At 39.3% G+C, this 15,731-nt stretch overlaps 1 protein-coding gene across 4 annotated transcripts in view; it reads right to left on the minus strand.

Moving 5' to 3' along the window:
* The window catches only part of vti1a (vesicle transport through interaction with t-SNAREs 1A), a 343,061-nt gene that overhangs the window by 140,557 nt on the left and 186,773 nt on the right, over positions 1-15,731 (minus strand). For 2 of the 4 annotated variants that reach the window (XM_078223312.1, XM_078223311.1), the window contains 2 exons: positions 10,691-10,761; positions 8,732-8,793 (listed from right to left, as the gene is read on the minus strand). In XM_078223312.1, coding sequence (XP_078079438.1) covers positions 8,732-8,793; positions 10,691-10,761 — 133 coding nt within the window. Of the gene's footprint in view, positions 1-8,720; positions 8,794-10,690; positions 10,762-15,731 lie in introns of all 4 variants that reach the window. The other 2 variants (XM_078223314.1, XM_078223313.1) reach the window with 1 other exon arrangement.

Genomic DNA, 15,731 nt, shown 5'->3' on the forward strand with positions numbered 1-15,731 from the left:
CCAAAAGGACAATTCCCTTCAGGAGAAAAAGGGAGCTAAGTTAATGTTATGCACATAGCATACCAAGCACCCCCCTTAAGGTATATATACCACTAGCATGCATGAACAACACGGTGTGCTATAGAATGCTGAATTGTGAAATGTGAATACCCAAATCATTTAAGATAGAAATTCAAATCTAGCTGAGACTAAGAATGGAAGCATTCACGGGAATCTGCTGGATATTCACTTTTAAAATGAAGTTTCTATTCCATAGATACAGCACAACCACCAGGTGATTAAAAAAAAATCTAAATAAGCATTCTTCACGCAATACTATTGTCAAGCATGTTTTTTAACTGCACAAGGCATCATGATCATTCTCACCAGATATACACTAATGAAATAACCTAGGTACATTTAGTCACACTGCAGTAAATAGTCTTCGTTGACAAAACTCTCCAGAGAAGCAGGCCACCAGATAATGCTGCTACCACTCAATCATAAAACTTTCCTCAGGGAAATGATAAAATGACAAGTGCCTGCCTGATGAATATTGAGCATTTAAAATGGGTAACCTCTGAGATGGTCAGTCCAGCACTTCAACTGGTACATTCTGACGGATGTTTTGCATGCTCCTTTCAGATAATCAAAGAAACAGACTTTTGGTTTGAGTGAAGTTGCTCAAGTGAAGATAAGGCTTTGTTGCTGCTAACCAGTAGGGTAGGCATTCACCTAATTTGGAAACCTGGCATTTCCCAGTTTTTACCTGGCCCTGACGCCAACCCTGGTCACCTCCAACGGGAGGATCTTACCCTGATACCTGTGCACAAACATCATTTTTACTTGAAGCCCGTGTGTAAGAAAAATTCCAGGATCCACTCAACTCCTGAGTCGCCCATCGACCAAACCACTTGCTCAAGACGTCCGCTGTTATGATGCATGTTGGTGAAAGAAAAACATTGTATCCAGGAATCAGGGGAGAGGGTGCATCTATAATATTTAAACACAGAGGATGCTTTCTTGCACACATTTTATCGGAATGCTTTATCCATATTCTCCCCATGTCTGCATGGGTTTTCTCCGGTTTTCTCCCACAGTCCAAAGATGTGCAAGTTAGGTGGATTGGCCATGCTAAATTGCTCCTTTGTGTCCAAAGATATGTAGGCTAGGGGAGATTAGCAGGGTAAATACGTGCGGGAGGGGGGAGTAAATACGTGGGGTTATAGTGGTAGGGTCTGGGTGGGATTGCTGTCAGTGCAGGCTCAATGGGCCAAATGGCCTCCTTCTTACACACGGGCTTTAAGTAAAAATGATGTTTGTGCACAGGTATCAGGGTAAGATCCTCCCATTGGAGGTGACCAGGGTTGGTGTCAGGGCCAGGTAAAAACTGGGAAATGCCAGGTTTCCAAATTAGGTGAATGCCTACCCTACTGTAGGGATTCTATGATTCTATGAAAATAATTCAAAAATCGTAATCAGGGTTCCCAAGGTAATGTGAGCAAGTTTCACTCTAATTTTAACCATTTTTTAATTCAGGAATTTTTACTCAACAAGTTAATATGGCACTCAAAGCTGCTGCCCAATTGAAGTATATAATATGTACTCTGATGGTTCAGAACATTGTTTCTGAAACTGGATGCCTGAACATCATTAAGTTTAGCATCACCAAAAGCCATATTTCGTGAAACAAAGAATGTATATAAATGCTCTTCGCAATAAAAAAAAAGTCCATTTTGGATTAAATAAGGCTTGAAGCAAAAAATTTGTTTAGGGAAGTAAATTCTATCACCGGATCTAATGATTAACACGTGTTCCAATATTCATAGCATAGCACAGACCCCTTAACAATGCCCTAAAGGAACCAGAATTTCATAATAGGTTACAAATTAATTTCCCACTGTATTTTCTCTTCACTGATACACATGATAAATACCTTTCACAGATGGTACACAAGAGGCAAACTTACAATGACAAAGCTATCTTATGGTAAACACATTGTTCAGATAGCTGTACAATTAACAGGCAATTTTAAAAGGTTACAGTACGTTTCCCTTTGCCCTTGTCTAGCTAAATTACTACAAAAATCTGTACAAACAAACTACTCATGGATGGTTCATTTTTTATTGAAAATTACGATAAATACTTTCTGAAGCAAATCTGAGGCATGTCAAGCATAAATGTGGTAAAAATGTGTCGGACTGGAGTATCATAAATCCTGATTTGATTCGGCCAACCTAAAAACAAACGTACCAGTGTAGACCACATTTTTCTAAATGCTATGTCTGATTAAGCTGTGCCATTAAGTGACAGCTGAGTTCAAGTTGAACTTTAACATTAATATGATATTATTTAAATGACTTCATGTTATTTTTGCACAAAAAATGATGAATGATTTCTCGACACCCCGTCTGACATAACGCAGGCAGACCATTTAATGAGTTTTGACAAAATGGAGACATATGCAGAATATTTGTTACAGAAACCGTCATTGTGGGCCTTTGGCAGCATTTGTTTTTGATTGTCTGCAGGCATTGAAGCATCTATTTCAATTCCTACTTCCCTTCCCTCTGAATTTTGAATTTAGCTAATGTCATTTTTAAGGGCATTTACATATTACTCTTAATCAGATGTTTCCAAGTTACGGTTCACAGGCAGAAGTGTGAGGTTTCAGTAAAATGAAGCAGTGACAATCAGCAAAGTGAACCTTTGTCAGCAATGTTTGCTGTCGGAATAGGCTGCAAGAATTCTTAAAGAGAACAGAAAACTGGCAAAGATTTAACCCTATGCGTGAGAGTCCCGTATCAATGCACAACCTGCTTGAAGGCATGATATTCATTTCCTTTTCTTTAAATCTCTTTTTGCCATTTTAAAAAAAAACTTCTAGCTTTTCATCATACTTTCGTCCGCTGTAGCCTAAGCAAACTGCGAAGTATAGGAATTTTTAATTTGTCGGCAATATAGAATGGTCTAAAAGTGGTGGGTTTTGCTTAAAAAAAATGCTCTAGTTCTTATTCCCATTGGCTGGTAGGCTTGCTGATTCTAATGTTGTATGGTGTCCATGTACCTCCGGACTTTAGCCTTTTGGTGGAGACATGATGGACGGGAACTGAACGGCTCACCATGCCAGCAGTTTGGGCCTGGTGTGGTTTTCTGCTAACTAAGAGATAGCTGATGTAAACGAGTTAATACATTAAAAGATAAATTACCACAGAAACCATAGAAACCATAGAAACCCTACAGTGCAGAAGGAGGCCATTCGGCCCATCGAGTCTGCACCAACCACAATCCCACCCAGGCCCTACCCCCACATATTTACCCGCTAATCCCGCTAACCTACGCATCTGAGGACTCTAAGGGGCAATTTTTAACCTGGCCAATCAACCTAACCCGCACATCTTTGGAATTAATAGATATCACCCCCCCCCCCCCCCCTTCCCCTTACACAGAGACATCCAACTAACAACACAGAATTAATGACATTACATTTGGGGATGAAATTAAAGAAAGCTTGAGTTTTGGTTTAGTTGGAAACAAAATTTAAATCAAAAGATTTGTTCTTGGGTTACTTAAAAAATTTTTCTTTTGAAAGGAGCAAATTCTACGTGCAACTAAATAGTTCTGAGTGGACAGTTCACCCATCCCACTGCATGCAAGACTCCCAACAATTACTACATTGAAGAACGCTGAGTGCTTCCAGTTACAAACTGAAGTGCAAAATTCCTCATGCGCAATACAAAAATTTTAGATCTACTGACAATAGCATTTTATACACTGCTTCAGAATTTGCAATGTGCTTGTTTCAGTGATGTTAACAATTTAGGGCCAACGTTTCGAGTCCAGATGACCCTTCGTCAGAGCTAAGAGCAAAGAGATTCCTGCTGAGATTTTCCAGCATTTTCTGGGTTTTTTTCAGATTCCAGCATCCGCAGTATTTTGCTTTCATCTTAACAATTTAGGGTTACATTAGACTTAAATTTCAGATCAGCTGAAGAAAATGCCAGCTTTAAATCAGATTTTCAGATCTAGCAGATAGGTAGCTGGCGGGGAATCGCTCCATCAACAAGACGAGGTAAGCTGGTGGCCCATCGGATCTTTGTGGTCAGGCCTCATCTGAGCACAACAGATGAATGGCCAGTGTAAATGTGCTCCTTATGAGCTACGGGTTAATTGGGAGGGCAGGAAATCTAGCTGGGGAGCTGTCACTTAAAAGCAAACTGAAGTCTTGAAAGGAGAACCGCATTCTTCAAACGTGGTCAGTGGAAGCAGTCACTGAAGCAGCAGCTGGCAACACAACATCATTCAGTGTCTCTCAATTCTTGGAGACGTTTTGGGAGGCCTTTTTGGAACATAGTGAAGGAACAGAAGGGCTATCCTCTTTCCCTTCAATGAGTGACGAATGGCCCATCAAATGATTCAACAGCCATGGATAGAGGTGGCTGAGCAGGTCAATGGCACTACTGCATTGGAAGGTGCTGGCTTCGGTGCAAGATGAAATATCACCTCATCAAGATCATCAAGCTAAGGCTTCCCTTCATGTTTCTCTTACTCTTTATACAGCTCTGCACAGCTCTGCATTAGCCTCAGTGCTATCAACCTTTTCCCTCCCCAATTCTCACATCCCTCCTCCAAATCGCAATGGGACATTTCATTGCAACGTCCTTCTACTTGCATCAACTCTCAAGAATTGCTACTGCCTTCCCAATTAGTTCCCCCACTCTTTGCCATACTTGTTGCTTTTCCTTGAAGTATGGATACTATGTTATGCTCCCCTGCCAATCACCCAAGAACAGCACACACTCATCCACTGCCTTTCCGTGTAGGAAAAGTCAGTGGGCAACCAAAGAAAGACTTCAAGAGCAGGAAGATTGCTTAACATTACTCGCAGGGAAAGGACAACATTGGCAACAAATAGGAATCTGGTGGCTGTGCAGAGCAGGATATCTGGGCATCCATTCTTCCATTTTACTGTCATCATTCCAAACACCATTGAAGAAATTGGCAACCCTGCATGGTAATAATTAGTGAGACAGAGAGGTCAGACTTGGAGAAAGTTCAACTGCAAAGGGCAACCAAGGAATGGCTGACTGGAGAACTAAGTCAGATCTCCGGCTCAGCAGAAGGTGATGGGCGAGGTGCAGATTTGAAAGGCTTAGCCTTTAAAGGAAAAATACTTTGTGTGCACCAGCAATTGGCTCTGTAGTAAAGAATGGAGAAGGTGGTCATCTTAATGGAGCTGGACACTTTTTGCAGGTGTTTATGGCACCACTGGCGGCATCTCTCAGGGATACTCATATTGTAGATTTTCAGGTTCCACCATCTCCATCTTGGACAGTCAGGAGACGAAGTAAATAGGAGCTTGAGTTGCATCCCAATATCATACTATCAGCACTCACATAGATCAGTGGGAGTAAAGTTCCCAACTCTGACTGGATATATGCCAGGAGGTTTCATCATATGACCTCCTATCTCTGACCATCCAGCCAAGTCAAACAGCTTCCCACCTCACCCATCTCCAAACTTTCATAACTAACTAATACAACTGTCCAAAAGAAAATAGCAAACACACTAGTTAGAAAAAGATCTTTCTTGCAGAAGTGTCCTGGGGATTAATGTTTAATTCCTGAAGACTCCAGGACAATCCTGGAGGGTCAACAAACTTAGTGGGAGTGCTGAGTCACAGTCTGATAGCAATGGGAATAGAACATCTTGCCATCGCACAGGGTGATAGCACTGTTGGACCCTGGCCAATCTCTCAACCAGTGCCCACCCTGCCAACACAAAATCAGCAGACTAGGTTATCCCCAAGCCTGAGTCCTAATAGTTTCCAACCACAAACATTCTAAGGGCCCTCGCTTGAGCCATGAGATCCTTCCAGGTGCCACGCTGCGGCCACTGGGGGAACATCCTGCAGAAGGAATAGTCGGTAAGAAAGCCTGCAAGGAAGCTACTACAGGCTAACACCAGGGTGATAATTAGAATGCAAGTAGTTGTGCAGCCATTAAAGTGATGAACCTCTCAAAAATCTGTGTGTGCAAAGAATGCCCTTATAGTAGCTGATGGCTCGGGCATTCTTTTCAACTACTGATTTGAGAAGCTTAGCCTTTAAAGGAAAAATACTTCGTGTGCACCAGTAATTGGCTCTGTAGTAAAGAATGGAGAGGGTGGTCATCTTAATATTGTTCATTCAGTTTACTAAAGGTGGAATAACTAGGACAGTTGTTGGATATGATGGTGAGGAACAGGGATTGTTCAGATGAAGTACACTTCAACGAACCACTGCTGAAGACCTTGGGCTATCCTCACCATCTCTATGTTATCAGCATCCTCATCACGCTGAAGATTCTCATCCAGTGATGATTTGAAAGGTTGTCTCATTGCAAAGTTATGTGATATGCATTGCAGAAAGCCACTAGGTCTGCTCAGGCAACGGAATCACTGCTGGTGAACTCCAATGGTTTGTTCAATGAAGGCTATAGTTGAGCCATGGTTCTGGCTGTAACAGTCTGGCTGCCTAGGTTCCTGAGTGGGTTGTGAACCAAATTCTTCTTTCCAAATAGCTGTGCAGGGGGAAAGAGTGGGGTTTGGAGGGAGAATGCAGGATTGGGAGAAGGTAAAATCTTCATGGCAGCTGCCAGGAAAGTGGGCAAAGACCTACATGATACTCTATTGGTAATGATATACCTTAACAGAATGGAAGCCCTTGCAAATAATGAAGCAGTCGGCTTGTCTTCAGCCATCGTCAAATGTTGATAGCCTGGACTTGAGGAAATTCTGCAATGTGTGAGATCCCCAGTGCCCTCTCGAGCTGATTCCAGCTGTTCATGGTTGAAATTATGAAAATGTTTGCTCTAGTACTTATGACCTCAGTTACCTTCTAAATGCAAGCATAAACTGTAGATAAATTGAAGTTGCTGATTTCCTTGTGGCAGTTTGTAAGGGGCTAGTTGTAAAGAAGTGGAGGGCTTCACTGCAACAGGCAGGGCTGTACCTACTGTGGTATTTGATTGTTGGTGATGAGACAGCTTTACTGGATAAGCACAGACTCCTTACACACTGCTCCTCAGGGAAGTGCAGGTATGTTGTCCTAGGCTTAGACACTGTGCAGATTCCTGCGAGAACACCTCCATTTATTTGGGCTCCAGTTTGCTCTTTTCTTTTGTTGGAATTGCCTCATCCCCTGCTAGCCAGGAGTGATCTGGCTCATAAAGGAAAAAAAAAGAGTGTTGGAAGAAACTCTTCAAGCGTCAAGAACATTATTCATCGATTATAAACACTTAAAATTGTCCAAGTTGAAAAAAAAAAGCAAAATGTCTCCCAAGCCTTTGAAGCATTTTAGCATCAAAAATGGTCAACTCCTCCTGACTTGGTGGTTTGTGGGTGAATTGAAGAACTGGCAGTAACAATATGGGCAGGGATTCAGATGGCATCAATTTGCCCCAATTTGCATATTAATAGGGACCCACTGAGGAGTTCTGACTAGCTAGAACAAAGAAAATTACAGCACAGGGACAGGCCCTTCGGCCCTCCAAGCCTGCACCAACCATGCAATCCGACTGAACTAAAACCCCCTCTCCTTCCGGGGATCATATCCCTCTATTCCCATCCTATTCATGTATTTGTCCAGATGCCCCCTTAAAAATCACTAAAAGTCACAGCTGTGCAGCTGAAATATTATCAAGCAGAGAGATGAAAGTTGGTCCCTGTATTATGTCATTTTAGAGCCTCTGTGCAAATATATTTCCATTCGATGGGGAGATTACACTTGCTGATTTATGCCAGTGATCTCTTTGTGGGATGTCCTTTGCAGATATTAAAAGCATTTGAGCCACTCGTGCTTACGTTCAAACGACAGCGTCAACTATCCAAAGGAAAACAATAGTTTTAATGGTGAAAATGTTCTGTTCCAACACCAAATACCAAAATTCGATTACTCATTGAAAGTTGATATCCTCACAAAACCCCTCTATTCTGACGAACCCCATCTGTAAAATCTGCAGTTGGCACCTCCAACGTCATTTGAACTTGTGCTTCCCATCACCCAATCGTGACTGCTTTTAATTTCATATACAAGTTGCTCCAACTAGGTGCCCTCCCACTTTATTGTTATGATATAATCTTGGGTGGACTTACTGTCCCTATTCTTCAGAGAGACTACTAGTTCCCATACAAAAAGGAGGCAGAAATCAGACAGCAAAGAAGTTTGGAATGAACCCAGAACACCAAAACCAATGTCACCAGAGTTGAATCAACCCAACTTAAATCACTGGTGTTTGGCTGTTTCACTTGATTTTATTCTCCATTTCCTGCAGTCTCTTAGTAAGTTGACACCAGCTAATCTACTTAAAACCAACTGAACACAAGTAAATGCTAGTTAAAATCTTCCATCAAAAATCTTTCAAATCACACACGTGAATCAGTGTTTTATTTAGATTAAACTATCACCGATGCCATAGCTCACAGGCTTCAGTTAAACACTAGCAACGCTTTCAGCCCAGTTAGCCTGAAACAATATCCCCAATGTGTATCAATACATAATTTGCATTTTGTTTTATGTGAGATGTGTTTGTGCACTGCATTGCAACTCTGGACAGAAAACTGCATAAATAGCAAAAGCAGGCACTAGAAAGGAATAGGAAAACGCAACTCAATTCTATGACACTTGTGCGCTGGGAGCACTTCATTCAAGGGGGGGGGGGGGGGGGTAGGTTATTTATAGAAAAAGCACAACAGATTCCTACCTTGACCTTACCTTCGCAACATTCCCGTCAAAATCCTGGAGCTCTTCCCAAGGTTTGTATCAGTTTCACGCAGCTGATAATAAGAGTGAGGAAGGAAAGGGTTACACAGCAGAATATAACAAAATACTTATTTCATAAGACAATGATCATCTTTCAAATTGAAAACAGGTCTATACCGTCACTGGTAAGAGTCCATTTTTGTACTTTCAGAAGAAAGCCAACAGCATTCTACCAAGAAATAGGTACGGCTCGGAGAGATCAAATGCAAAACCAATCTTTTTTAGTTCCGACAAAGAGCCGACAATCTCAATATATAGATCACATTTCCTCTTTTCTGATGATGACAAATCTGTTGTGTATTACCAACATTTGTCGTTTAAAATAATCTTGGCAGAAGGCAACTTTGATCTTTTATATTTTGCATTTAAAGAGACATTATAGCCTTAATAAAAATCATTTGGCGAACACAGGAACAGGTTCAAAACTTAAAGGTGATGACCTACAATACAGCAGAAGTTTGTGTGTCACAAAAATGACTGTAATGAAAATGGTGTGTCCCCATGCTGCCTTTCTCTTTCTTAAGTAAAAAGGCAAAGTCTCTTTAAGAATGCACCAATACCCAAAAGTGTATTAAAAAAATCTATTGGTGAGTCTAAACCTACTGAGATGTTTACTTTTAATGTTTGCAGCTACTGAGTACTTTTGTAGAAATAAGCAGACATAAAATATTCTCTCTCTTAATGTTAGGATTATTGAATGAGCAGAAGGGTGGGTTTATTATTCTTGTGCCACTCTCGCATGGCATTGTTGAATTGGAAAAAAGCTGAGAGCAGATATCACATAACTTGAAATTTTAAAAATGCAAGGGAAGTCAAAAATTGTGGACATATTTAGAGGTCATGTGACCAACCTGTATGGGTCAGTGTACCAGTCAGCTGTTCTTTTTGCAAAGCTACAGTCCAGTGGCACACACTCACACACACACAGACACACACACACACACACACGAGGTAAATTAGGGAATAACGAAAGAAAACAATAGTGTAAGCGTGATGTAAAAAATAATCAATTCATGGAAAAATTATCCTGCGATCTTGTATTGAAAGGTTTGTAGCACCTCTTTCTGGATATCAGAGGTATATAAAGCACAAAGTAGCATATGATATATAGACAAACAATATATAGGCAAATTGTTTTGCTGTGAAGTGTCTATTTTAAAAATCTCACATAACATCCACTCAATTTGCTAAATATAAAAAAAAATTTGACAATGTTTGTCAAGAATATTTAAGAATCTTTAAGAAATTTGGATGTCGATTTGGGGTAGTTATGTTTACTCATGAAGATATGATATATTTAGCAATGCTCAAGTTTAAAGCAAATCAAAATGGATCATGCATTCATACGTAAACTATATTCTGTAGAACTAGATGCCTTTTGAATCTGTCTAGCTCAATAAATATAGACAAAAGATATTTATAATAATTTAATTGGCTTTCAAAAAGTTGTAGAAATCCATTGTCTTAGCATATCTACAAGGCAGATCACATCTTGTACATGTGTTTCTGAAAGAATTACCAGAAGGTTGTGCCAGTTTAGATTTTCCACATTGCGCAGGACAATTTAAAGATTTAGCGAAAGCTAAATTACATTTATCAATCAAGGTTTGTATGGAGAAAATATACTGCAAAATAATCATATTCACACAAAGGTTTCTGCTATTGGAAAAATGAGTGATGATTTTCTTGTCCCCATGTTGGTAGAAAGGAAGCTTAAAAACTGACACATTTCCAATTTTAGATTGAATCCAAAGATTGGCTGTTTCCATTTAGCAAAAAGAAGCACTTTCATTTGTAACATTTATTAAAAAGAATGCAACATGCTTAATAAAAAAAACCCTGAAAGCCCTTACTCTCAAGATCTGCTGTGGCTGACTACAACCACTGTTAGTTATGTATTCTCAAACTCACCCTTTCCCGAGCTCGTTGGATCTTTTCTTTGTCATGATGCAGGTTCTCTAGGATCTCCTGTCCAATTTGTTCTGCAACACAAAAGGTAATGATCACAAAAAGTTACACGCTGAATGGGAAAAGCTGAAAAAAGAAACATTAAATCTGTTCACTGAGACAGAGCAGTGAGTTTGAACCTAAACCTACTTTCATAAAATCTCAAGAATTAAATAATTTCAGTGGCCACTCTCCTCTGCAACTTGCAGTGAAGCAGAGCACCTGTAAGAACAATAGGGACTAATTTAATGTTACTGTAGGTATACAAGCTTCTACACCATCTCTAACTGTGAGAAACGGAAAGACTACGGGTGATATTTAATAATTCTTAGAGACGGATTTGCAACAAGACTAGAAGAAAAGAAAGAAGCTTGTCCTTGAGGGAGTTAAAAAATAAATCTTATGTTTCACCACAATTTAGGGGATTGTGCACATGTGCAACCATTCAACCTCACAATTAATGCTGAAGTGTGGAAACATCTATTTCTCATTTCAATTCTCCTGAACATATTTAAATGAGTAACTGGCATACACTCCATAATTGATCTTGCATTACATTTTTTTGAAGATATTAATACATTTGCAGAAGTGTTCCATCAAATCAATAATTTTGTATCTTTCAAGTAAGAAGCGTGTAAAGTGCAATTTTTATATTTTTGTGCTCCCCCCCCCCCCACCCCCCACAAATGGCAATTACAAAACCAAATCAAAACTTAATTACCTAACACTAAACAAAACTTGAGATACGGTTCTTACCGAGTTTCTAAAAGTGTTAAATGCTGGAGCTAACAATGACAGATGTAGCAGGATAAATATTTTTTTTCAGATATTTGACTAGTAATTGATGTTCCCATTAAGGTATTTCTTCGGTGCTGGTTTGCCTCATGGGATTTTGAATAGTGTAATGCCTCCCTAAAGGTTCAATGCATTTTAAGAGTTTTTGTGTTAAAAAGAATACACCAAGAAAAATGTTTCAAGATGATCTGAAAACTCATTTTTTTAAAAAAAGAAAAACAGATGCCATTAAATACTGCTGATTCAAAGCAGGTTGGTTAATTAGTTTTTTCTCTGTTTCGTTTGGCTGCCAGGTTGACATCTTCACCTTGGTTCTAATGATTCAATCTATTTCTACCAGCAAATGTGACAATGCCACAGACAGTAATTGAGGGTAAAACATTGTCACTTTGATGAATTGTGTTTTTTCCTCATAGTCAATGACTAGTGAAGTCAATAAACAAGGAAAAGAAGCATGTCCGCCAGAATATCACAAAATGAATTGTTGTCTTGACACATAGGGATCAAAACATCATACATTAATTTCATCCTGGTGTGGGGCACGATGGCATCTGCTTCACTCTGACTGTCTGCACAGATAAATAATTGGGGCCATCATCAATTTTGCAAGAGTTTTTTTTTATTCAGTATGCAGCACAACTGACGAACTTTGGCCCTTTTTCACAAGGAGAACAGCCACAAGCAGAAAGTGCAGCCACGACATAGATGACTCGAGAGCTCTACCTTCTAAATAACCATAGTCAAGGTAACGTCAAGCTTGAAGATACATGCTTGAAAGAATATTTTTTTTAAAAGGGGGGGGAAAAAATAATTTTTTCTCATGCTTAAACAGCTCCATCAAGGCCGGTAGGGCTCAGCATCCTCGTGACTGGCCTGAAATAATTCATCCTCTGAATATGAATTAGCACTGGGTAATCACAGCATATTTATTACGCATTTCTGTGGTCCTTCCCTCCTGTGAATGCTGTATTATTCATTGCTTCTGCCCTGACCCTGGTGCGCTCCTGTTCTGACAAATCATACTTGATTAAGACAAATCTTTATTAGTTAGGTAGTCAACTTCCCCATTTATCATTTGCAAATCTCATTCCCCTTTTCCAAGTGTGTTAAAACTGACTGCTGCAATTTGGTAGAAGCTGTTTAAAATGCTTATTATGGGAAATGAGTGCAAATACAGATGCAAAAGTCAGTAATGGATGATAAGACAAAGGGCTACCTATCATCAATTCTACATAAGCATATCAGAAAAACAAACTTAACCACGTTGGAACAATTTATAAACATTATTTTCTCGCTCATTTGGCATAATAAATGCAAAGTTAATTTAGTTTTATACTGTCTTTTTAGCACCAATATTTGATTTAACCATTAAGCTGGTCATTAACACATTGTGCAACAATATTGAACACTAATTTCGGTTTACCAGTAAATAATATTGATCCTACTAAACTGTCGAATACAGAGTTGGTTCTTACGAAATGTAATTTTCATTAAACCTCAAGTAAAAAAAGATGAAATGATTTATAAAATGAACCCTGAGTTTTAATTCCAACTTTAGCTACTACTTGAACTCACCTACATTTAAATAGCTCTCGCCCCAGCACATTCAATGAAGTGCTTCATAGCCACATTGATTTCTATATATGTACATTGGGGGTCGGTGGTGGAGTGGGGGCAGGAGAGGATAGAGGCACGTGCGATTTATGAAATAGGAACAGGCTTAAATACCCATTCGGTTGTCTAATCTGGAATAGCAGTAACAGGGGCTGTGGAGATGTTTGAGCCTCAGATTATCATGTACCACTAGTTGATAGTGTGCAGCACCAAGGGAAAAGAACTGAGCATTTCATTCTTGGAAATCTATGAAGGCAAACTTCATTCATTAAATATAATTCTGTCTTAAATATATTGTAGAGGTCCAACTAAAAGTGATTTTAAAAATCCTTCATATGTGTAATGGATAGACACAAACTATTTATTTATCGTTGTTCCTCTTTATAAGCTCACGGCTTTTACTAGGATTTAGTTTTGCCCGAGGATTGCAGAGTAGTGTTTGTTAAGCCACAGGTTTATCCTGGATGTTGAGCTGAGTGGTTACTGGTCAAGTTGAATTACGTGTTGTCTATAAATTACAACATGCTGGGACTGAGTAACATTGGAATGATGTTCTCCAGTTTTCCACTTGATTACCTACAATGGCATGAAATTATATAGCTTTCTCCTTTTGGAAGCATTATCTGGAGTCATTTGTCATACTTAAGAAATTAACTACAGGATTGGCCTAGGACTGTGCAAATTGTACACAGCCCACTAGAATAAATATCAATATGTTTTCATGAACCATTCATTCAGCCTTTTGTTCCACATAAAAAGTTGTTTCTGAGTGTGAAGAGGTTACCATTGGAAGATGGAGAGCTGCTTGCACAAAACCTTTTAGATACGGCTTGGGCATATTCAGGTGAAATACATACTTAGTTTTCATTAGCCAAATAGTTCTCAGGAGTTGCACTCCATGGATGAAATCTTACAGCTATTACGAATCTTAATTAAATACAAAAATACAGATATTTTAGTTATGTGCCTTATAAACCTCAAGACTTGCACGATAATGGGCGACAATGTTTGCTGATTTACTGATATTAATTGTCAATGTCTGATTTCAATTTTCATTCCTAAACATAAAGCACGAAAAATAGAAAAATGTTAATCAATAAATTTGTAAACGATTTTAATGAACCTTTATAGGCTGTAAGAACAGAATCCTTTTGGCTCAGATCAAGCCCAGGATGGGGTGCGATGCCTCATCTCAACAGCCTGGATCTTGTTTGACTTGTGGGGACCATGAATTGGATTCAATTGGATTTTGAATTTGGGTTATGGAGCAAGCAAGGAATGGCCCATTCTGAGCATTGGCTTTGTAACTTTAAGGATGGTGTAAAAATTTTTAAAAAACAGAATAGTTTAAAAAAATGCTTCATCCTAACAGGTAAAAAAAAATCCCTAAAACCTAAATTATTCTGCTGGTAGTCCGCATGGGCAGGCAGTAAGTTGTTGTTCCAGATTAAAATGCTACTGGCATTTTGTAGCTGTTAAGGAAAGCAGAGCAAGTCATCCATTAAGATCTCCTTCACTGAGATCAAACTTGGACCTGAACGGTTGCTAGACTAAATAAAACCTTTCAGGTAATTTTTCAGATTGAAATCATATTTGTGCTATGGTCTTTCAAAGAGGTGTTAAAGTTCTTAAAACTGAACAGCAAGGACTTCTTCAGCTAAAGGATCCGACATAATATTGTCCAGGTCTCAATTTTATTTTAATGATCTAATATGTAAACCTTGCTACTCTGGTGATATAGAGAATATGATTTCAGTACACACAAGTGTTCACATATTTCAGCCACTGTCAAAAGCCATGGGCCTGATTTCCCCGACCGCGTCCGCAGCTGGGATTCTCAGGTCCTGCTGCAGTGAATGGAGTTTTGGCCGAGTGCCAAATTCTCACTGGCAGAGGCGGCGGGGTGAACGAGATAGGAGAATTCAGGCCATGATATTTTAACATCCATTTTTAGGTCCAAATTGCTTGGTAACAACAGCAACTCTGAAAATAATGCTTCTCGGTATTATGGAGTTAATCAGACAACAAGGTGAAATGTGGAAATCAGGAATCTATCATCCGGTTTGCTTTGCTCCAGCACTAGCTTTGCCACACCAGTGTCTTATCTGGAGATTCAGCAGTTAAACAAACCAAGGACGTGAGTTGCAGCATTTACCTACTAGATAACCACTGAATGTGCTGGAAAAAGTTAGTGCTTGCTTAAGTGTAATTAACATTTTCACATTATGATAAGTCTTAATCACTGCCAACCAATCACCCTGGCACTGAAACTTTACTTTTGGAAGTGTGGAGATTCATTCCTCCAGATTTTAATTACTGTTGGATATGTAATAAAAAATTATAGTTTTTAAAAACCTTTCTTTCTTACAGCTTCCTCTCTCTTTATTTTTTCTAATGCTTTACATTGAATTCAGCTGCCAAGCCCCTAAGTTTTGAAATTCCCTCCCCAAACCCATGCCACCTCGCTCTCTCTCTTTCCTCCTTTAAAGCTATTCCTTAAAACTTACCTCTTGGACCCAGCTTTTGGTCATCTGCCCTAATATCTCCTTCTACGGCTCAGTATCAAACCTCGTTTGATAATGGTCCTGTGAAACGG

Source organism: Mustelus asterias, chromosome 11, assembly GCF_964213995.1.
Source record: "Mustelus asterias chromosome 11, sMusAst1.hap1.1, whole genome shotgun sequence".
Classification (NCBI taxonomy): Eukaryota; Metazoa; Chordata; class Chondrichthyes; order Carcharhiniformes; family Triakidae; genus Mustelus; species Mustelus asterias.